General features: G+C 29.1%; 2 protein-coding genes across 2 annotated transcripts; one reads left to right on the forward strand and one right to left on the reverse strand.

The window, feature by feature from the left end:
- Positions 1-6296: 6296 nt before the first annotated feature.
- On the forward strand, positions 6297-8123 carry LOC106776643 (UDP-glycosyltransferase 72E2). Its single transcript, XM_014664121.2, has one exon. It carries the CDS (start codon positions 6376-6378, stop codon positions 7888-7890), a length of 1515 nt encoding a protein of 504 aa, XP_014519607.1. The 5' UTR covers positions 6297-6375; the 3' UTR covers positions 7891-8123.
- A 6707-nt stretch (positions 8124-14830) lies between these two features.
- LOC106777806 (probable Xaa-Pro aminopeptidase P) lies at positions 14831-22496 on the reverse strand. The gene is made up of 16 exons (XM_014665568.2): positions 22316-22496; positions 22122-22185; positions 21798-21937; positions 20562-20846; positions 20261-20383; positions 19051-19311; positions 18646-18732; positions 18418-18485; positions 18033-18099; positions 17480-17614; positions 17285-17365; positions 16507-16561; positions 16296-16400; positions 16104-16175; positions 15806-15930; positions 14831-15285 (listed from the first exon to the last, which is right to left on the reverse strand). Exons 1-16 carry the CDS (start codon positions 22406-22408, stop codon positions 15124-15126), a joined length of 1923 nt encoding a protein of 640 aa, XP_014521054.1. The 5' UTR covers positions 22409-22496; the 3' UTR covers positions 14831-15123.
- Positions 22497-23980: the final 1484 nt, after the last annotated feature.

Genomic DNA, 23980 nt, shown 5'->3' on the forward strand with positions numbered 1-23980 from the left:
AATCCTATCTTATGAAGTTCGGACTTTTAAGGGGTAATCTCTATATGACCAACAACACGGATGATATTTGTATGATACAATGATGAAGTGTCCAATTTAAAAATATTTCTTTTGAATTTTTGACACTGACACTACTCAAAGAATATTATCAACACAAATACACTGATCTTTTGAAAACTAAGAATTATTAATTTATTATATATTTTTCTATTATGATTAAAAAAATAAGAACATATTATATACGATAAAAAATATTTAGATTATACATGTATAACTAAAATCATTTTTATTTAGTCCTGTGTTATATCTTTATAAAATATTATTAATTTGTTATCAAATGAATTTTTAGTAAAATGTTTTTAATTGATAATGATCAGGAAGGAGATTAAATGTATTAAATGAATTATATTCTTGTTTTTTTTTTTACTTTTTGGATGTTGAAAAATGAATCACACTCATTTTTGTATTAAGTGATAGTATATTTAAATGATTATATTTGACTCACCTTATTTTATATGGTTTTGAACGTAAAATTTTAATTGTCAATGTATAATGATGCAAAATATACAGATTCATATGTCCTACATTTTATATTTTAAAGATTACACGTGTATAAGTGCTTTTATTTATATGGCATTTGCTATTTGTGTCATTTACTTTTATATATTTTTTTGGTATTTATTTCAATTAAAAAACGAGAAAGGAATGTTACTCAGGTTTTTGTTGGCTATAGAAACACTGAGTGTGTTATATGCTTCTTGAAAGCCTGTGAAGACCAAGGTTCTCTTAGACCTCTCAAATAGGCCCCTATAATAGGTCTTGGTCCTAACCCATGTGGGTTAGAGTCAAAAAAGTCTACAGGGTCAAAAAAGCCCTTTATTAAAAAAGCTTCCAGGGCTAAAAAGTCCTAAAGCCTTGTGAGTCAGGGCCAACCATGAACTTTCCTTTTTACAAAAAAATTAAATATTCAATAATAAATTACATTTTTAAAGAGAAAAGAAACACTTAAATTAAGTGTTATAATTTGAAAATTTTAAATTATGAAGTACACAAACTCAATCAGAGAAAAAACTATCTTATATAGTAGTCAGAATCACAAACAGTAAAAAATGATTGTCAAAAAAACTTGAATGTGAAGATTGGTGGCAGTGTTTATTTTAGATGCTCTCTAATCAGGCATAGTCAGTAGATTTACTCCAATACCTTATTAACATCAGTATCTGGAAAGTAATTTTGCCTACTATAATTATTGCATATTTGAAAACAGATATGTCCAATGAGAGAAAAAAAAAAGAGATATTGTATACATCCAGAATTGGAAACTAAAAAAAGAGATATTTTTAAATATATGATTATTTAATATTAATTTTGATTCAATAATGACTATAAATTGTTTTAATTAAAATATATGTGTGCTTGAGTTTTTTTTTTTAAAGAAAAAATAAAAAGAACATTATTATCATAATTATAAAAAGGAATATAAATAATTTTTATTAATTTTATAAATAATTTTATGTTAAAAATATTTTTTTAGTTTATCAAAACTGTAAGTTTTAGAAATAATTAAATAATTAATAATGTTTAATTTACAAAATATTACCAACAGAAATTAATAAGATAATAATTTTAATTAAAATATATATTTAATAAGATAATAACGTTTAAGCTAATTTTAGTTTATGGAAAACAATTATTATTACTTTTCTATTTTTCAAACGTAATCATTTAAAAAAAAAACACTACTTTAGTATTTAAAATGTTACACCAATTATCTTAAAACTAACAAATGCATTTTGTAGAAAAATAATGTTTTAACAAAGTTTATATATATATATAATTAATTGACAACTTGTTTATAATAATATAATAATAATATTGTTATAATAAAATTGAGAGAGAGAGTAAAATTACAATAAATTGTGTATATATAAATTATATTATTTCTAAAATTTAATTAAAGTTTTAGAGTGGGGTTAAAATTTAATTAAGTTTTAGAGTATGGCTAAACCCACTTTAACCTTGATCTTAACCCACTTGAGAGGAAGTTTTAGGAGTTGGAACTTTTTTCTGACCCCCCTTATTTAGGGGATTTCTTAAAATAGGATTTTTTCAACAGTGAGTTGGGACTGGTCCTAGAGCTATGAATCAGTTTGACACCTCTAGGTTCTGTTAATGGAACCACTTCCTAAGATTCTTCGTGGTGATCCAGCAAGAGTGTCAACTTATTGGAAATGTGAATCTTGAAAATAGAATGGTAATAAATATTACTGAAAAAAGGTAATAAAAGTGACTAAACTAATAGCAGGAAGAAGGATTTTGGAAACCTCAAGGTAGAGGTAATGGCTGGAGAAGAGAAAGAGGAAGAAATTCCACCATGTTTTTCCATAGTCAATTTGATGATGATGAGTACAACTGTGACAGTACTGTTGAACCTAAAGCTGAACCTGAATTCCAGAACTTAAACTGTTTCAACAATGATGTTGAGAAATGAGAGGAAAGTGAGGTAGTTTAAGTGTTTTTGTCTAAATTCTCATTCTACTGCTTTTCCATACTATATATGCACCTACCTAAATGATTATTTTCCAATCCTAATTGATTATTTAGCTTTCTAGATAATATAATTGTACAGGTACCTACCAAAAAACTATAACTCATCATGGGTATAGTCAATTATACATAAGTCATAATTCATAACATTTGCTCTTTACATAATTAATAACATAATCAATTATGACACTTGGGTGACATGCAAATTAAAAATATTGTCAATCAGGAATTTCACATATTAAATCCAACTTTTTTCTCTTATTTCTTTTTAAATCAATGACATTTTATACAAAATTTTCAGTCTATCTTTTCATTCCAATTCACTTTTTTTTTTCTTATTCTTTCACATTCCTTTCCACAATTTAAATAAAATTTGAAGGTAATTTGCCTATGTAATTAGATAAGTAGTGATTATATTTCAAAACTTGGTTTCCTTCACTAAATGAAATATTATAAGTAGTTAAACTAATTATTTACCTTTTTTTACTCAGAAACCTCAAATTAAGAGGTTCTAGATGGAGAAGAGATAAATTAATCAACAACTTTTATTCACATTTCATAAAATACTTATTATTAATTTAAATTACAGTGTAATAAGTTTCCTTATGATATAGCATTACATACTATTTTTGTTTTAACTTACACAATCTTAGTATCACTAACACAACAAAAATATTTTACATCAATTATTTTCGATTTTTTCAGATTACACATAATTGTAAGGTATGTTGATTTATATCAAACATATAATAGTTTTTAACATAAATTTATATTGAACACTACTGTAGATCCAACATAAGTAAAAAGGTTTGCCATCAATAAAAAAAACTACAATAAAATAAATATTTTTGAACTTGTTTTAGTTTAATATTTTTCATATGAAATAAAGAATTTTGAGAGTGATAGAATATTCAGTGAACAGATAAGCCAAACTTAGGACAATGGTTGAGTCACATAGGAAGAAGATTGAGTTGCGAGGTTCAAGGGTATTTAGTACTAATTATTATTATCATATGTGTTTAGGGGAAGCCCAGTAATTTAGAAAAATAATTTATGTTGACATTTATTTCTATGTTTCCATTTTCTAAATGCTTAAATCTCACAAATACATACATATAGACTATATAATGTGGATCGAAGTTTGGAATTTTCTTAACAACCAATTACGAGATCATTAAAATAGTGTAATCGATTTTAGAAGATCAATATGAACAAAACATAAGTCAATTAGTGACCAATTACGTAAGGTTGACCATATTTTGTCTGTAGCTGGATTTTCAAATCCTCAAGCAAGTTTTTATTTATTTATTTTTTAATCTTTTTTAGGACGATAACTCATGTAAGTGAATCTTCATTACATTTGTCCATTTTTTTTTTCACCTAATTAAGGAATTAATAAAATCCTATACTTTAAAAAATTAAAGTTATAAGCATTGAAATAAACCTAAACACAAGTTAGAACAAATTTCTTGTATTACTAAGAATTCGTTTATCAAAAGATAGAGTTTCAACACCAAACAATTTGTAAATTAGAAAAATTATATGAAAATTTAATATTTCACAAAGATATTATATTTAAACAGTAAAAAAATCTAGTGTAAGAAAGAATTTTTTTATAGTCTACTTAATAAAATTTAAAAGTGATATGTAAGGAAAAAAAAGTCGAATGTGATGATGCAATACATTGCAACATTTCTTAACCCAGAGCCTCTATTCCCATTGATACAAGCGTAAAAATAAGAAAGACGGAAACATAAAATAAATAGATCAAACTATGATTTCAACCTTTTACTAATTTTTAATTCATACTTTTGAATGTTTATTTTAGTCTTATAGCTTAATTTTTTTACATGTTTATTTTTGTATATTGGTATTGATTAAACTAGTTTTTAATGATATCTTAAATGAATAAGTTTTACATGCTCATCAAATTATTTAATGTCTCGCTTTGTGAAAATATATACTGAAAAATATTATAAGCGTTAAAGTAACAATATTTTATATATATATATATATATATATATATATATATATATATATATATATATAATTTTTTAATAATAAAATACGTATTATTATTTTATTAATTTATTTAAATTTATAATTAAAAAAATATTTTAAACGGATGAATCACAAATTTTTATGTGTTATAAAAAGTTATTAAAAAAAACGTTGTTAAATGATTTTTTTCATATAATAAAGTTTGTTAGGTACTATTTAAAAGAGCATAAGTAAATAAATATTAAACCAGAGAATGTAAATATGAAATAAGAAAAATTACTTAAATTTTCTTAATGAAAGAGTAGACGGGTAGGTTCATTAATGCTGATAAATGCCTTCTACCGTTTCTCTGCTGGAATTAAATATTTTTAAGTTCTAAGGTCAACTGTCTGGTGAGGTGACCCATTATAAAATATTTTAATAATAATATAATAAATATAACCCGAATATATTTCAATACAATATATTAGTATAGAAAATAAAATAAAAATATTTTCTATTGAATAATAGTATTCTTTGGTCAAATAAAAATATTTTACTTTTTTAATGAAATATTGTTTTCGTTTCTTAATCACAATTTATATAAAAATGTTATATATGATTACTACATTTTTCTTTTCTGAATGTATTATCATATGAGGTCAATTAATTAAAGAAATTTGTCTTTCGTCCCAATTTTATTAATTGTTATTATACACGTGGTAGATGTATAAAAGAATATTAAAAAAGTTATAATTCTTAAAAGAGAATGCTAAACCTATTTCATCCTCAAATCTCACTAAATACATTAAACCTATATTTAAAAACTTGTTGAGGTAAATAATAATAATAATAATAAAACTATTCACAGCCCTGCTTATGACTAACGAATGCTTTAAAATTTCCTTTGAAATATTAAAAAAGTAATTATACGATCACATATATTCACATTTATATTATAAATATTATAAAGATAAAATAATTATAAAAAATTTAAATGTTGTATTTATAAAGAAAATAAAAATAATAAATTATAGTATTAAATAAATGTAAAAAAATTATGAATGTAAAAATATTATTTCAAAGGAAAATGTTTTTTTAACAACCTTTTATAAAAACTTTTTTATAATATATATATATAATGATTTGTGATTGATCTGTTTCAATTTTATTTTTAAAATAAATTAAACAAATTAATAAAATAGTAACATATAACGTGTTATAAAAAATTATTAACATATCTGAATCTTATCGTATTTAAAAAGATTTATTTATATAATGTTTTAAAAAATTATCGATAAAGTAATAATATTGTCAAAAAATTATTAAAATGTCATATTCTTTATCATATTTAAAAAGATTCCTTTATATAATTTTCTAAAAGCTTACATACTTACAATATGAAAATTTGTTGAATAGTAATATTGAACGTTATATATATAACAAATAAAATACTTTCACACACAGAATATTTTTTTATATTTTTGTTGACAGTTTCATACTTTTTTTTTCAAAAAATTACAAAAATTTATTCTTTTAAAGTCATTTATTTTTTGTAAGTTTATTAAATGAATGTCATTGTCTCGAGATACTCTATATATAAATATATCAGAATGAAAATATAAATGATATACGTTGATACACCAACGTAATATATACATTGAAATAATGGATTTTTTCAAATTTCGTTTTTCAAAACTAACTTTTTACTTTTAATAAAAATTAAAAAAGTTATTAAAGTAAATAACTCGTCAAATATCTTTTATCAATATAAATGTATCAGAATGAAAAGAGGAAGAAGAAAGATATTGAGAGTGAAGAAGCTTGAATCGATCTTACGAGAGAGACATGACAACATCGAAACCACATGCAATTCTTCTGACAAGTCCCGGCATGGGACACATAATTCCGATGGTGGAGCTAGGGAAGCGCCTCCTCACACACCACTCCTTCCACGTCACCATCTTCGTCGTCACCACCGATTCCGCAACCACAACCTCTCAGATTCTCCAACAAACATCAAACCTTAGTTCCCTCAACATCGTCCATGTTCCTCCCATCGACGTCTCCAACAAACTACCACCCAATCCTCCCTTAGAAGTACGAATCAACTTAACTATGCTTGAGTCCCTTCCATTTCTACGTTCCTCCCTCACATCCATTAACAATTTTCCTCCTCCTTCAGCTCTTATCGTCGACTTGTTTGGTCTTCAAGCTTTGCCCATGGCACGTGACCTCGGCATGCTAACCTACGTTTACTTCGCCACCAGCGCTTGGTTCTCTGCCGTTACAGTTTACTTTTCGGACACGGACAAGAAAATTATGGAAAGACACGCTGAAAGCCGCGAGCCACTTTCGATTCCCGGCTGCACACCGCTCCGGTTCGAGGACACGCTCGAACCGTTTTTATCTCCGGGAGGGGCGATGTACGAGGGTTACCATGTAGCGGCAAAGGAGATCGTAGCCGCTGATGGAATTTTGATGAACACGTGGCAAGATCTGGAGCCCGTTGCGACGAAGGCGCTGACAGAGGATGGGATTTTGGGACGGTTTACGAAGGGAGAGGTGTACGCGGTTGGACCGTTGGTGAGAAGCATGGAGAAGAAACCGGAGGGTGGAAAGAAGGGTGGGGTTTTGCTATGGCTGGACGAGCAACCGGCGGATTCGGTGGTCTACGTGTCGTTCGGGAGCGGTGGGACAATGTCGGGGAACCAACTGAGGGAGGTGGCGTTGGGGTTAGAGCTGAGCCAGCAGAGGTTTGTTTGGGTGGTGCGGCCACCTTGCGAAGGTGACGCGAGTGGCGCGTTTTTCGACGTGACGAGAGGCGGTGACGCTGCAATGAGTTACTTGCCGGAAGGGTTTCTGAAAAGGACGGAGGGGGTGGGGGTTGTGGTCCCTATGTGGGCCCCGCAGGCAGAGATCCTGGAACATCCTGCGACGGGGGGTTTCGTGACGCACTGCGGTTGGAATTCCGTTTTGGAGAGCGTGGAGAACGGCGTTCCCATGGTGGCGTGGCCCCTTTACGCTGAGCAGAAGATGAATGCTTTCATGCTGTCGGAAGAGCTCGGGGTGGCGGTGCGAGTGGCGGAGGAGGGCGGAGGAGTTGTGGGAAGGGAACAGGTAGCGGAGGTGGTGAGAAGAGTGATGGTGGATAAAGAAGGTGTTGGCATGAGGAAGAAAGTGAAGGTGCTGAAACTGAGCGGAGAAAAAGCTTTGTGTATGTTTGGTTCTTCTCATCATTCGCTTTCTAAAATGAGGAAAGAGTGTGAAGTTCATCTTCAAGCTTCTGATGCAAAACTTCCCCCAGCCTGCCACTTACGGGGTACCACCACTGATGTCTTCAACCACGTCGTTTACTCTTGACTCCCTTTTCTTTTTCTTCTTCTTCTTACTTCATTATCTACTTCACTTCCACTCTTTTCCAGTCTTCAATCTCTTTGCCTGTTTCGCAATTATCTCAGTCTTGATTCACCATAAATATCACCTTATCGGGTAAGTTATGTTTTTACTGTTCATCGCGTTCAAATTCCTGATTTACTTCTTTAATATTCTACGAAATAGTATAAACCTATTTATTTTATAAACTATTTTGGTAGATCGCTAGTCTTTCCTATCTCTCTTCTTGTTACTCATGGATTTATCTATATTAAATAAATGTAAAAGTATTTTATACCATGGAAAATGATATTTTAATACATTTGTTTTACAGCATTTTGACACTGCACACGTATCAAAATGTGGTTGGACGATTTTAAATTAAAAAAATAAATTTTGGTTTTTCTCTTCCAAATATACTCCTGTTTCAACTTTTTTAATTTAAAATCATCCAATCACAATTTGACACAGTATCAAAATGATGTTAAAAAATGGTGTTAAAATGTCATTTTCCTTATACTATCGTTATTTTTTATTTATTTTAATGAAAGATAATTATTTCACACATTTAAAATTTTATATTCACTTGATATTATCATTTTTTATGTTTTATTTTCTCATTTCTTAAAAAAAATATAAAAATTATATTTTTATAATTATTTTATCATATATTAAATAATGAATATAAAAATGTATCATGTTACTGTTACTGTTATAATTTTTTAAACATATGTTATTAGTCCACTTATATATTATGCAGTCAAATCATTCTACTCTTACAGAATTAAAACACATAAAATTCTCATTTAAGAAAATTAAAACTAATTTATCGATTTAACAGCTACTAAAATTAAGTTTTTCAACACTATACAACTAAAAATATGTTTTCAAAATTAATTTTTGTCACTTTTTCAATGTACCGTGTTAAATGAGGTAATCGTTCGTCTGTTGAAAACCTCTGAAAACGAGTTTTTAGTTTGCTTGTTGGACACGAGAGCCACGATAATATTTTCAAATCTGAAAAACAAAACGATACAATAAAAGAATAATAAGGTTGTAATTCCAAATTTAGACATAGAAGACAATAAAAACTTTTACATGGATCACATATTCAACATTTTGTATCTTCCAATTTATTTAGATTAATGTATAATAGAATATCATATTCAAGTTTAAATATTCTTAACTATCAATTCAGTTTTATTAATTCTCTATTCAATGTATTTAATTTCATCATTAACTTTTCTAGAAAATAATTTTCGACTTTTACCATATCATCCTCTTTATAGATAATATGTTTACACATAACTTGTTTTTCTGATGTTTAGATAAAGGAACTGAAATAAAAATTTTCAAAGATACACGTAATTTATTTATAAAGTGTAAGATAAAAATACTAGGAATAACAATGTAGTACTTGTGATTGGCCAAAGTATGACATGATCAATGTTTTAGATCAAGTTATAAATGTGTCTAAGATCTACCACAAATTAGATCTCTGAAGTTGGCACAGACACTCAAGTATGAAGATCTTGAACTTCATCAATTGTCACACACATGTAGTGAGGTAGTAGACATGCACCGTGGATAGTATGTCCTCCTTCAAGTTGTCATCCTATGACCAATATGCATTTGGGATCTCTATCAACCAACATCATAACATTAGCCTTTTATGCTCACACAACGTCTTGTTGGAGCTTTAATGGATAACTCCCTCTATTTGGAGTTTCATCTTCCTTAAGACCTATTAACTCAAAGATTCATTATTTCTTTGTAAAAGACCAAAGTATTCTAAAAATTTACACTTCCAACGACACACATGACTTGAATGCGAATCCTAATACTTTTCATTAAATGTTTTTTTTATTATAAGATAAGGATGATTTCAACAAATAAAAAGCCAATTAGAATCCTTACAAAAATAAAATAAAAAGCCATTAAAAACAAAGAAAATCTCAACAAATACATCGAGAAAGAGCAAAGAATCGATAAAGAAAAATGGATTCTCAATATTTTTTTTTTAAAAAAAACGATTTCAGGTCGGATTTTAGGGACGGACATCCTTTAAAATCTAACATGGAGCGGCCAATGTCCCTTAATGTCTGATTAGGACAGTCAATGTCCTTGCACATCAAATTAAATGAGGGCTGACATTGAGTTTTGTGTTTTATTTATAAAGTTATTACTCATTATTCTTTATGTTGATTTTATCGTAGCCTGAAGTTGAATAGATGACATTATAAGTTGGTTAATGACTATTATATTCAAACATTCTCACTTTAATATACAGATTTCTTTTCTAATTTTGCCATTTAGTAATATTTTTTTTTAAAAATTTAACTGTCGCATGTGTTTTGATTAGTAAGTAATTTATAATTATTTGACACTATAGAAGATTTTTATTTAATATTTTATTTTCGATTTATGTTATGATAAGTATAATCATATTCTTACACAAGTTTTTGAATAAATTATTTATTTTTTTTCTGTTTCAGTTATGATAAGTGATCATACTTTTATAATTACGTAATAATATAAGAGTAAAAGAATTATTGAGATAGTATATTTATTATTTAACATTTTTATTTATTTATTTACTATGTTTTAAGTTGACATGAACAAAAGAATTATTGTATATATATTGAAGTTGATTTATTTTATTTGAGGTGTTATCATTTCAAATAAAATTATGTTTTTTTTATATGTAAGATCAATTAAAATTTAGCATATATTTCTTATTATGTTTATCTTTTTAAAAGGAAGTGCTCGATAAATATAAAACTACATAATTATAATTAAATTGAGAAAGACAGTTTCTTTTATCTAATATATATGTTTTATTATCTACCTCTTTAATGCTTGAATCCTTAAAATAATGAAATGTAAGTAAAAGAATAGCCGCCTAAATAGTTTAATGTGCTAGTTATCCTCACGGGTCTCTCAATTTGCTGAATTTAAATTAGTCAACGATCACCCAAGACCAAATACATCTGAACCTATTTTCCTAAACTAACACATTTAGAGAAACTTCATATCATTCAAACATTATTTCCAAACATATTTAAAAGTATGTTTAATCAGTTTTTATTTTTGGAAGTTTTATATCAACTATAGATAAGATCAATTCAAAGTATATAAATGGATGAAAACCTCATTTTATAAGTCAGTTTTATAAGATTGAATTAGATTTAAAGTCTACTTTACATTATATCAGAATCATCCTTAAAGTTTATTCTATCCATATTTATTATTTGTTAGATATATTATTCTATCTTGAGACCATTTGTTAATGTCTAATTTCATATTAAAATATAGGTAAAAAATGTATGTTGAAAGTCTGAGAATATAAGAATATAAACAGTAAAAGATTGAATAATCTACAAAATTGTTAAGAGTCAAATATTATAACAATACACTTTCTTTAAAAATGAAAAATTGAAAGAATAAAAAGACGACGACTAACAAAGACTGTGATTTTGTTGACAAAATCCGTTTTTCTCCATTTGCTTTCTTAGAGTATAGCAAGCTCTCTTGGACTAAATCAGTGTGCCCCACCTCAATTAATAAATGCTGTTTTCATTTAACTAATTATTATATTTTTCAGTAAATTTAATACTTTTATATTATTTAAAAATTAAAACTAAAATAGATTAAATATATATTTTTACTTTAATTTTTTGAAATGTTTAAAAAACTAAAAAAGAGTAAACATTCCTTTAGTTTTAGCTTTTATGCGAAATTAAAATTTGTAATCATCTGAAATTATGATATATTTTAGTTTTTAATCTTTAAAAATAAATAAATTAAATTATGTTCAATTTTTGTATTTGACATTTAAATTGATTATATTATTTGATATGTTTATGTTTTAATATCAGATAAAAAATACGTTTAATAAATATTTTTTTTAATTAGATTAAAATAATTATATTTATTTATTTTAAAAACTAAAATATATAAAAATTTTAAACTTAAGTAAATTATAATTTTACGATTTGATGTAAAAACTAAAATTATAATTAATCTAATAATTTTAAATTTGAAAACAGACAATATATTTGTTATATTGTTTCTTCAGAATTTTGTACCATCCTTATCTTAAAGCAATCAATTAATTGAATATATCTTGATCAACAATCCATGATGATTAACTTTTATTTTACAATGTTTAACGAAGTTTGTAAATAATATTTATTTCATTTTTAGGCTATGTCATTTATTTGTAGCTTTTATCGTTTTTATTTGAAGGTAAAATTTTAATAAAATTATATCATAACAAATTTTTATATTTTCATAGTTTAAATTTTAAATTTCATGATATATTAACATAATTCATAAAATTTGAGTCTTAAAAGTATGATTAGTTATAACTCGTAATAGAAATATGTTTACTGATAATTACAATTGCAATTGATGATTGAATAGGAAACCACTTAAATTTGAATCTCATGAAATCATATCACATACATCAAAATATATTTACCTGTGACTAATCAATGGATCATTCAAACTTGACAGTTATTATGGTCTTATGCATACAATTTCAAAGTACTGTAATTAGTTTTTTTCTTACAAGAATGATGAATAAATACATAAGAAAAGTTAAATTAAAATTAGAAAACAGTTGGTTAATAAATAAACCTTTGGACAGCACAATGCTATCAAATGGTTTAAACCCTGTTAAATCAATGTCAATGGCAGAAAGTCGCACGTCAGCTGCATTGGGAATTCGAAACATGTGATTTTGAACTCTTTGGAGAATCAGGTAATTCTCAGTGCTTGAACGGTAGTATTCATCATGTATTATTTGACTAATACTAATTAACTAATAATAAACCTGACAACATCACCTGACACATAGACATTTTTCTAATATAATACATTTTTAACACTATTATTACAGTATTAACGGAAATGAGAAGTTTAAGTTTAAGTTTAGATGAAAGGATCCATTGTAGACCAATAATGATGGATGTGAAGGGATGAAGGTTGTTTGGATCAACTGTTTCAGCATCCTCACCTATTCAACATCCTGCAAAGACAAGAATAATTTATCCATTTCAACCAAAAGGGCAAAATAATAATTTAATTATTTTATTTATTAAAACATTATTTTTCTTCATCACATCAATTAAATTATTCATAAATTTTTCTTCAAATTTCTTCCTTCATTTATTAAAATAAATAACTCCACCGTCCCTCTCTGTCCTCTTATCCACTCAAATCCTCTCATCTCATTCCAAACATATCTAAAACCCTTTTGGAATTCTACACGTTGCTTCACATATGAGATGTAGGCATGTTATCACTCATGCATGCTTTGATATAACATGGAAAACTGAAGAAAAAATTGAAAATTCATAGCAAAACCCAAATTTACTTGCCTGAGGGAACTTTTATCTCTTATTTTCTTTCAATTTTTCTTCTCTTTTTTGTCATCATATCTTTCTTTCTTTCGTTGTTGGGTTTTTTCTCACTGCTAAATATGTGAAGTATTTTTATATTTCCCGAAAATAAAAGATATTTGTATTCTACATACTATTATTTATATTTAACTATTTATATTTAGCAGAGGAGGAAAAACTAAAAAGAGAAGTAGCAGATGTGTTTAGAAATAAAAGGGAAAAGGATCAGAGAACAAAATATATTCGACTTAAGAGAAACTGAAAGAAAATAAAAACTATTTGGTTAAAAAAAATTAAATAAAATAATCAATTTACTATTAATTAAATATTTTTTTACTTTTTTTATTTGCTTACGGACTTTTCATGCCTTACAATCAATTATGGTCTAAAACCTTAAATTAAATGGCTCTACAGAGTGCAATTTGTGTTGCCTTGCAGGCAAGGAATTCAACGGTGGAGAATGGCGTTGAAGAGTTGGAGTTGCGTATCTTGCACGAACTAAACGACTAAAGGCGTGGTTGTATGAGAATATCGTCGCTAAGTGATGCATGCAATGCTTCCATAAAGTTACAAAGATCTGAAGATTTCAACTGTATATTTGATTATATAAGGCTACCTTTAATCTTTGTTTAGTTACTTCTTTGGGTTAACTCATGTAATTTTGTATATGGTCCATCCAGGAACTTATTGATGATTAATCACGTTTTAATTGACTTTGTAATTTATTAATCTTATTTTTATCGATTAGGTCATAAATTAAATTAGATTTGTTGATTAAATTGAGTGAATGGAATTTAAAAACTTAAATTTTATTTAACAGATTCAAATTGATTTAGCAATTTAACTTATAGTACATTTAAAAGTATAAAGTGTCCAAATAAAATCACTTTCCCAATGGAACAATGACATTTTTACAGAAAAAGAGAAAATTTCTTAGTGGATGAAGATGAAAGTGTTGAATATCTATTCTCGTCTACAAGAAGAACTATGATGTTCTCCTACAAAAACTATCACATGATGTTGTAAAACTTCTCATTTGCATCAAGAGTTATATATCTTATTTGAAAATGTTATTGGGATCAAGAAACCTTCTTTCTTAAATTTTCAGTTTGAATAACTATGTAAGAGTGATCGCAAACTTATGAAAATTTGACGAAATCCTAATGCTAAAGAATAAAAATAGAAAGAAAAGTGAGAAAATGGTTCTTCGCCAATCGATATTTCAATTCATAATTTAAAAACAAAAATAAAAGCAGTGATGAGAAATCGATTCCCGCACCCAATTTCTCGTTAAGGAACACTAACTGGAAAATATGGTTTAATAATCTGGAGTGAATTATTTATATAATTAATTAAAATAATTTATTAAAAAGCCACCTTCAGCCCTTAACCTTTTTTAAAATAACAGTACAAAATCCATAAAATATTTTGCAGGAACGAAACAAGAAACATTCTAGACGAGTTCAAAGCGAATTTATCTTCAGGGACTGTGCAAATGTTGTATGTACCCAGAAAACCTATGATTCGTCATAAAAATGGTTAAATCCAATTACGAGCCCTGGAGCAAGAAGGTATCGAAGAATGAACTTTCGTACACTTTGATATGTACTAGTAGTTTATCATTTTTAGGTACATGATCCGACTTATTTACAATATAAGAGAAAAGGGCTGATTCAGGAATGCCGAGCGGATAAATATGCAGAATAGATATCTAAATGATAGATTACAGTATAATAGGGATACGGAAGACAATGCCCATGAAAATTACGCTGAAGCAACGTAAGTTATTAACTTTTCCAACAACCCCAAACGCAGCTCATGCACCTATTGGTTCAGTAGCTTTCTTCAGCCAAGCATTTTCAACTTCATCCAAATAAGGCGCTAGAATATCTCTACATGTAGAGTGATAGGAGTTCACCCAATTAATCTCGTCAGGACTTAAAAGTTTCAGGTCAATCAACTTCGTTTGATATGGTGCCTGGACAAGAAACATCACACACTTATGAAATACCATAAGAAATAGTATTATATTGTCAGTAACTGACAGTTGAATTACTTAAATAACACCAGTTTTGCAATCAAGGAAAATTCTCCAGTTTTAAATTAAATTATACAATACCGAAGGTCATAAACTACTAGCCTAAGGTTCAGAGATAGGTAACATTGATGAAGTATATGCTGATTCATTAAAATAAAAAGTTGACTAGCAATATAATTTAAAAGGAAAATAAAATGTTGCAGAGTTTTTTAAACATCAAAAAAGATTTGATGCAATCAAGTGTAAGAAAGCTAATAATTATAACAGAGTTCGATTATAAGCATCATCCTAAAACAACAACAATCACAAAATTGCTTAAATCACTAATTAGTTCAGTTGAATTAAAATCAGACGAATGGAATAATTGAGCAAAGTGCAAAGGCTTTTCTATATATTTCAAAATAAACATCCCACGGAAATAAATTAAAGAAAACAAATACACATATTTGGACTTACTTACCCAGGTAATGTGCTCAAAAGATAAGTAACCTTTATCACCAAAATTGAATTTTGTGTCAGCCTCTTTGACAATAAGCACATTCTCCAATCTTATTCCAAACTCTCCATCCTCGTAGTAACCAGGTTCTGGAAAAACATTCGATGCGTCATTTATAACGTGCATTCAATTACAATCGAACAATTCTGGTCTTTGAATGACCAGTAAATAAATTGAAAGTACTTCAGAACAATCAAATACAATAATACTAATAATGTGGTAATCACAATTTCATGGTCTGCTATGATATAATGATACTAACCATCTGTAACAGTCATGGAAGATTGCAACGGTACATTTCGAGCCTGTGGCCTGAAACTGATCAGATGAGGTCCTGCAGAATTTATATTACATTAATTTAATTCTCATTTTGTACTGACTTGGAGTAAAGGAAAATACTAGAATATGGAATCAAAATAAGCAAAAGAAACAAATACCGATAGTTCCTTAATACCTTCGTGAACATTGAGATAGGACCCAATTCCATGACCAGTACCGTGTCGATAATCAAGACCATCTTTCCACAAAGGAATTCGGGCAAGAATGTCAAGAGCATGCCCTAAAAGTAATTGAAAGGAAGAAACAAATTTGCTAAGTTATTGTATGTGGGATGAAGCTCAATTATAATCACAGAATGACACATAAATTGGTTTATTTATTTATACCATTAGTCCCATTAGGAAATCTAGCATTTCCAAGAGCAATGTGACCCTTTAGGACCTGCAAAAAGTTTAGCAAATGAGGCAACTTAAAATAAAAGTGGATGACATCAGAATATGATTGTATGATCTGATTGCTGACTAAGAGTAACTTTATAAAATACTAAACTTTAATAAAAAAAAAAAAAAAAAAAAAAAACTTCCTTGACCAGAAAAACGTTTAACAATGGAAAGTGAATAATTTTGAAATTTGCTCTTAATGTCAAGTCCACTTCTATTAAGGGACAGAAACTTGATATTCAATGATGATCAAAATAAAAATTAGGCCCGTGTTACTTCGGACCCTAAATTTGAACACATTATTATGCTGCCTACACGAAAAAATAATGTTCATGAATTTCTAGTATGCCGGTATAACAGTGTTAGCCAACTCAGCAGATACCTAAACCATCATCACTTGGAAAACAGTAGAAACTGATTTTTATTCAATTACTTTTACAATATATAAATTATTTATATTTTAAGAAGCTAAAAAAAATGGAACAAGTGAGATCTTCTCCCACTCCCCGATCAATTTGGGAGGGAAGTTTTTTTTCGAGGTCCAACAAAAAATAGGTTCCCTCCTTATTTCTACATCTCAAAGAAACTTTGGAGAATTGGTACTTCAATCCTATTTTCTTCCTTTCTATTTCCAGAAATAAAACCATGCGTAAATGGTTTGTACTAATAATTTTGAAACTAAGTAACTTGCACAAAAAGCAAAGAAAAAAAAGAGGGCACATACTGCTGTATAACATGCTTTTTCATGAGTTGAAGGTTTCCCAAAATGAACTGTTCGTGTAATATCTGTTGTTCCATCCAGATACTTCAGAGAAACCAGTTATCAGTATACAGAGGTAGAGATCAGGATTGCAAAATGTGAAAAGAACAAAATTCACAATAAATGACCATGCTGCAAGTTGTTCATTATAAGACAGACCTGAGCTCCAGAATCAAAGAGATAAATTTTGTCTGGATCAAGTTCAGCACATGCTTCAGCCTTTGGAGAATAATGAATGATTGCTGCATTTGAGCCAACAGACGAAATAGTGGGGAAACTCAATCCTTTGAAATTCTGAAAATAGGGGTAAGAAAACTTAGGATTCATGTTACATTTAAGTGTTCAGGAAAGAAACAATTTCTGTTATTATTTTCATTCCCTTCAAATTCATGGCTTTATGTGCTCAAGAAAATGAAGCTGCGAAAAAAAAAAATGTGATCCCTATTTCCTACATGTAACATACCAAACAGGTAAACATTTTAAGTCCAGCTTATAGGGAGAAATACTTGAAAAGGTCAGTCATTATCCAGCATACAGTGGGTTGATCAGATTATAGGGAAGAACATATAGTATAGTCCATATAACCAAGCCTTAGAAATGTACCGAGGGAAATGCACATTTTTAGGAACCATATGCATCCATTTTTTTTAAGTACAAAACTTTCTAAGAAAAGCTTATCTAAATAAATATTTAGTTGTTTAGTTAGCTCCACCTCTTTGGATGCTCGGAAACTTTCAAGCTGGTCACTTACAGTCACCTCAGTCAATTTCAAGGACTGCCTGCCAACGTTAAAACAAAGATCTATAAGTCACCTTATGATTTAGCATTTTACTGATGCACATGAATCTAATTACTATAAAAGATATGTTCAGACTCTAAACATTTTCAGTGATCTTTCGAAACCTACTTTAACAAAGGGTCAAAATAACTTATTTCACAATGTTAGTTTTCCCAGAACCTTTATAGAGGAAATTTTCATCTGACATGATTTTCGCCGTTCAGAAATAAACCAACTTGTCAACCTTATCCCAGCTTCTACAAATGTACATTATAATAAGCATGTTAGAGGTGAGTACAGTTCTTGATAAGAAACTTACAGCTGTTTCTCCTTTTTGGCAGATTCCTTCTCCAAAAAGTAACCAGAAGCTCCATAAACATCCTGCATCTACACATTGAACCAAGCTTGTATATCATTATCCAATGCCTCATAGTAGATTGAAATGAGACAAAAAAAAAATTCAAACTTAGAGAAGAGAATGAAAAAAGCATGGCTATCCTCATCCGAAAAATGAACATATTGAGACATAGGATTCAAATATGCAAACCTTCTTATCCAGCCAGACAAGATATTGCACGACTGCTGCACCATCACGAATATGTGCCTTTTTTAACCCATCCAACTCCACTGAGTTCTAAAAGTATTGGAAATTAAAAAATAAAAAAATAAAAAAAAATAAGCTATGATTCAAGTGCTGAAATGGGGGAAAATTCCACAATATAACTTTTTATTAAATCAACTGCTGGTGCTTATTTTTCTCAATTTCCTCCTAAAGTAATAAACTTAAGTGATAAAGTCTGTTAGCAATCCTGGATAGATTCATCCATACATATGAATCCAATTCACACTTCTTAAGTTTTTTGTGTAAGGTTGGTTGGAAAAAGGTCCACACTAAACTTCTGAGCTGCCCCAAAAGCCAAAGATCTTTGTTAAGATGATAAAAGCATACAACCTTTAAAGCTTTTGCAAGGGCCAAAGGTGATTGCTGCAGCAGAACTGTATCAGGGTTCAACTTTGCATACAGTGCATAACAGCATGAACCTGGATCAGCCCATATCAGGTTGTTGCTGTTTTCTTCTGCTTGATGTCCACCATTTACTCTCTTGACAGTAGATACAGTATCAAGATCGTCAGTTGCAAGCAATGTCACGTCAGAGCTTACAGCTGTATAGTCTCGAATTTCAATTTCATTCTCCACTAAATGAGCTTGAACCTGGCACAAATCACAATTTTTTATTGAGTTTTCATTTCTCCACAATTTCCCTCCCAATGTCAGGATAAATAGATCATCAGCCAAAGTAACACTCTCCAAATACACCTTTATTAATACTTCAATGTAAATAAAACTTGATTTAATTTGACCGTGAAATGTACATTTTGATTGGTTAAGATGAGAAGTATTGAGCCTTCTGAATAGATTATATAAACAAACAGGAGCAAAATAATTGTTTATCATGTTTTTGGTCATATACACATAGTATAACTTGGTATAAAGCATGTTTGAATAGTTATACACGTGCACTTCTAGGACAGTAGAATAAGAAAAACTAGAAAGAGTTTCTCCTATAAGCTGAAATTGGTTAAATAAAATAAAAAAAATAAAATACTTTCTCCTTCATAAGATAAGGTAAGATTGGTTTATGTATAAACTAATTTGCTTAAGTTCTTAAATAAGCTTTTCTAAAAGATACTTTAAACTTATTCATAAGTCAATTTTACTGAAATGAACATGGAGGAGAGCTATAGCATGCAACCTATTTGATTATTCAACTTTATTTTCAAACTTCTAAAACAAGAGTCTTCACAGAATCATGTGATGTAGTCTGTATGCTCTATTTGGCTATTTCTTTTGCTTTGTTTTCATTCTTCTGAAATTGAGGCTTCGCATAAGACTAATGGTTTTGCGTTGAGACTTATGCTTGATCTATTTTGTCAATTTCAAATCTGAAACTGTTACATTAAGCTCAGCACTTTTATATGATAGAGTTCAAAATATTTTTTGTTGTGCCTCACAATCTTAAAATTCAATGTAAATAATGAATTAATAATGAATTCCAATTCACAATTTAAATTAGCTTCACAATTTACAAATTAAATTGTGATTTGATAACGAGGTCTGGAATACATTCATAGCTGATGAGACAGAAATTACTCAAACTGACCTCAACAGAAACCTTTCGCTTGTCCACATAAAGGAAAGCAGAATTGGCTGTCACAATAGCAAATGCATGAACAACAGGACAGTAGGCTACATCACTTCCACGAATATTATACAGCCACGCAACCTGTATTGTAGCCACGTTATTTAAAATTAAGTTACAAATTAAATAAATACTCTTAAAAGGTATGAAAACTGAGTGTGCAATAAAGTATCCACAAACTCAGAAAACATTTGTATCGAGGGAAAAGATTATGATGTAAAAGAGTAGACGATGTAAAAGTGTATAAAGAGGATGCACTTACCTCATCAAGTGCTGTGAAAATTATACCGCGGGCTTGCTCCTGCAGAAGCCTTTTTCTCAAATCTTTTAACTTATCTGCAACAGAGCGACCTGCGAATTTCAGTGGCTGTACAATAACAGCATTAATCTCTTCCTGCGGTCGATTTATCCAAACTTCATCGATCAAATTTTTTGTGGTTTGAACTAGCTTCTGCTGTTTTTCGGAAAAAGCTCGCTCCCATCTTTGAGCAGTATCAATTGAAATGCACCAAGGGTCAACCCCAATAAATGCGTCTTTTGGCAAGTTCTAGTGAAAGGAAAGACTCACCATTATAAATATACCATAGTAAAATAATAGATACATCCTTATTATGAAACATGAATAGAAAATGAATTGCTCAAGCAATTCATGGACATGGCAAAACTGATATGGTATATTATACTCATTCACAATAAGAATAGGTTTAGGTTTTGGCTTGATAAATACAATGTTGAAATTTTAAAACAGTATAATTTCTCTCTAATTTGCTTCCAACCTCTACTTTGAAGAGTACTAATGCACGTGCAGGCTAAGTCAGTTCTTCCTAAACAATACACGATTACATGCTGTTAGGTGGTCTATATGTGTAAATTATGAAAATGTGTTTCTGTAATGGTTAATGTTGAGGAACTGCGGACTTCAACAAAATTATAGCTTCCGCCGGCCAGTTTTAGACATGATGATAAATCAATCAAATGTGAGTAAATATAGATTGTATGATGCTTAATGCAAACCAGACAGCAAGAACTATATAGAATTGTCATTCATAATAAGAAAGGATTTTTAAATACAAATGCTTCATAATTTTTTAGCTTATTGCTAACAACTACAACGTGATGAAGATGTGATGAAGATATAAAGAATGTATTAGTAGTGGTAAGTTCCAGGTTCTATATTTATTAAGCCACTAATTTCAAATGCTATCACGTCATGGGTAAATAATAATATGCCAAAGTTTTACTATTATCATTTACTTCATCAACAATGGCGGAAAAAGATGCGTGTTTAGTGCGTAGAGTGCATGATGCATGATCCATTTTCGATTCACTCATTTTGACGTCTGTTTGGAAACAAATATATGTGTTGTGTGTATTTATATAATGAAACTAAGGTTGTTATAGATATTGTACAAGCATCGCCCACCATTCCGTATACATATTGTACACCATAAAGAATTCCCCCATATATATATATTTTTATCTAATGCAAGTCACTTACATCAGCTATCCAGATATCTACAGCAGGATCTTCACCAATACGCATTAGCTTCCATTGAGCACTAAGCTCTTGGCTAGCCTGCAAAAAATATCTTCCATCCGTCCAAAGCAGCGCTTCGTTCTTTGTTACGAGTGCTAAGCCTGAATGTCATTAAAAAAAAATGAAACATAAAGGCATGACACAAAAATAATGGCAGTGAAACGAAAATAGGCCGCAACCTAAACCCTAAACTATACCTAAGGAAGCTACTACAATAACGAAATGAAGAAAAACTGAATTGCATCTATTAGCTCTGCAAAGCAGAACGGAAGGACAGAGACTAACCAGCGCTTCCAGTGAAGCCGGAAACGAATTCGCGGCGCTTGTCTCGTGCAGATACGTATTCGCTCTGCAAAGACCAAACACCAAAACAGAAGAGATATCAAGTTAAAAAGGAAAGATCGACAGGATTAGAGAAAATAATCGAAAAAAAATGAACATTTTGGATCTAATAACATTACAGGGATAGAATTACGTACCTGGTGATAATCTTCAGAGGGTACAACTAAGGCATCGAGTGGAGGTGAGTGAGTAGCCATCAAAGACCTCAACCCTGAAAGTGTGTCTTCCATTTTCTTTCTATTGATTTTCCTTAATCTCTCTCTCTACTTCAAAGTTTTCATATCAATAACTCTGATCGGTTGGGTTTATATACAGAACAATTGTGCCGTACACATCTCTCCAATCAGAGTGTTTTGCATAGTTGTTAAGGTTGGTTATTAGATTTTTATTTTGGGTAAGCTTGTTATCAATTCTGTAAAATTTAAAAATTAAAATTATGGATTTCACATAATACAATAAACAAAATAATGCCCATGTCACTCCAAAGTTTAACATCCAACTATTAATATTTGTCATAACAAGTAAATTAATATTAAAATAATACTTCATTTGATTTAAATGTGAGGTATTATAACAATGATATTGATATATAGATAATTGATTTAGTAGAACATAAAATAAAATAGAATTTACTTTAAATTTAAAAATAACGTAACAAACTCGTGATATTTCATCCATTTAAGATGAAAGGTATTATAATTTAAAAATATAATTTTAAATTAAAAATAATAAATTTTTAATGTATGTGAGAAATATTTGAAACAAAATTGATGAATTTTTGAAAGTTTGACTCTTAAGATATTGTCAAATATTTAAATGTTTGAGATAATATACTTGGTGTACCTTACTTCAAAATAAATTAAAAAATAAGTTAAGGCCAACATGCTGATTTATAAATGTTATAATTTTACCAAAATTATACTTTTATAAGTTGGTTTAGTTTATTCAAATATTTTTTTTTTTTTATAAAAATATTTGTAAAAAAGAATATCCAAATACTCATATTATTAGCTAGATGAACCAATCAGATTCGACATGGGTGATTTTGGGAGGATGAAAGTAGTAACAGAGTGATCCAAAATTTGTGGGTCCAGATTCATGTGTGTGGTTTCGTGCAACCATTTCTAACATGGCCTTTGCTTCCATTTTCTGTCTACACCTATCATATTATTTAATTTCTGTGTTGTCCTTTAGTTTTATTTGAGGCTTGTGTGTGAAGGGTGTCGATTAATGGCCGCAAGACTGGTGTTGGTGATTTGAAGAGGATGAAAACATTTGTAAAGTAATATTGAGGTATGTATGAAGTGTCTGTTTAGTGGTTTGTTGGTGTGGGATGGTGATTTTGCTGTTATAGGAAATAAGGAAAGGATGTTCGAGAAAGTTATTTTGGAACAAATAGGACGTGGGAATGTGAAATTTGTTTCTGTTAGAGCGTATTCTTAAACTGGAAAGTTGCATTTGGAAATTATTTACAAAGGATTCAAAAAATAAATTCCATGTAATTAGAACCGGAAAGCTAATTCTAGGATAAGAGTTTATGTGTATTGGGAAAAATAACTTCTGAGAGTTGTAGATAACATTTTCCTTAAGGTAATTCCTGAAGTTGAAAAAGATTTATTGGAAGTAGAGAAAGTGAAAAAGAAAAAAGAGATTTAGACATAATAAAATATTATTTTCAATATTTTATTGTTATCTTGTTATTTCTACTATGGTTATTGTTATAGTTAGCATTTTTATTATTATTATTATTATTATTATTATTATTATTATTATTATTATTATTATTATTATTATTATTATTA

The sequence above is a fragment of the Vigna radiata genome, chromosome 11 (genome assembly GCF_000741045.1).
Source record: "Vigna radiata var. radiata cultivar VC1973A chromosome 11, Vradiata_ver6, whole genome shotgun sequence".
NCBI lineage: Eukaryota > Viridiplantae > Streptophyta > Magnoliopsida > Fabales > Fabaceae > Vigna > Vigna radiata.

Coding starts and splice junctions, on each gene's coding strand:
- LOC106776643 (XM_014664121.2), top strand. CDS start 6,376: ATGACAACATCGAAACCACATGCAATTCTTCTGACAAGTCCCGGCATG.
- LOC106777806 (XM_014665568.2), bottom strand. CDS start 22,408: ATGGAAGACACACTTTCAGGGTTGAGGTCTTTGATGGCTACTCACTCA. Junction 20,384..20,561: donor TTTTCACAGCACTTGATGAG/GTAAGTGCATCC, acceptor GCTACAATACAG/GTTGCGTGGCTGTATAATAT. Junction 17,366..17,479: donor TCTTTGATTCTGGAGCTCAG/GTCTGTCTTATA, acceptor GTTTCTCTGAAG/TATCTGGATGGAACAACAGA.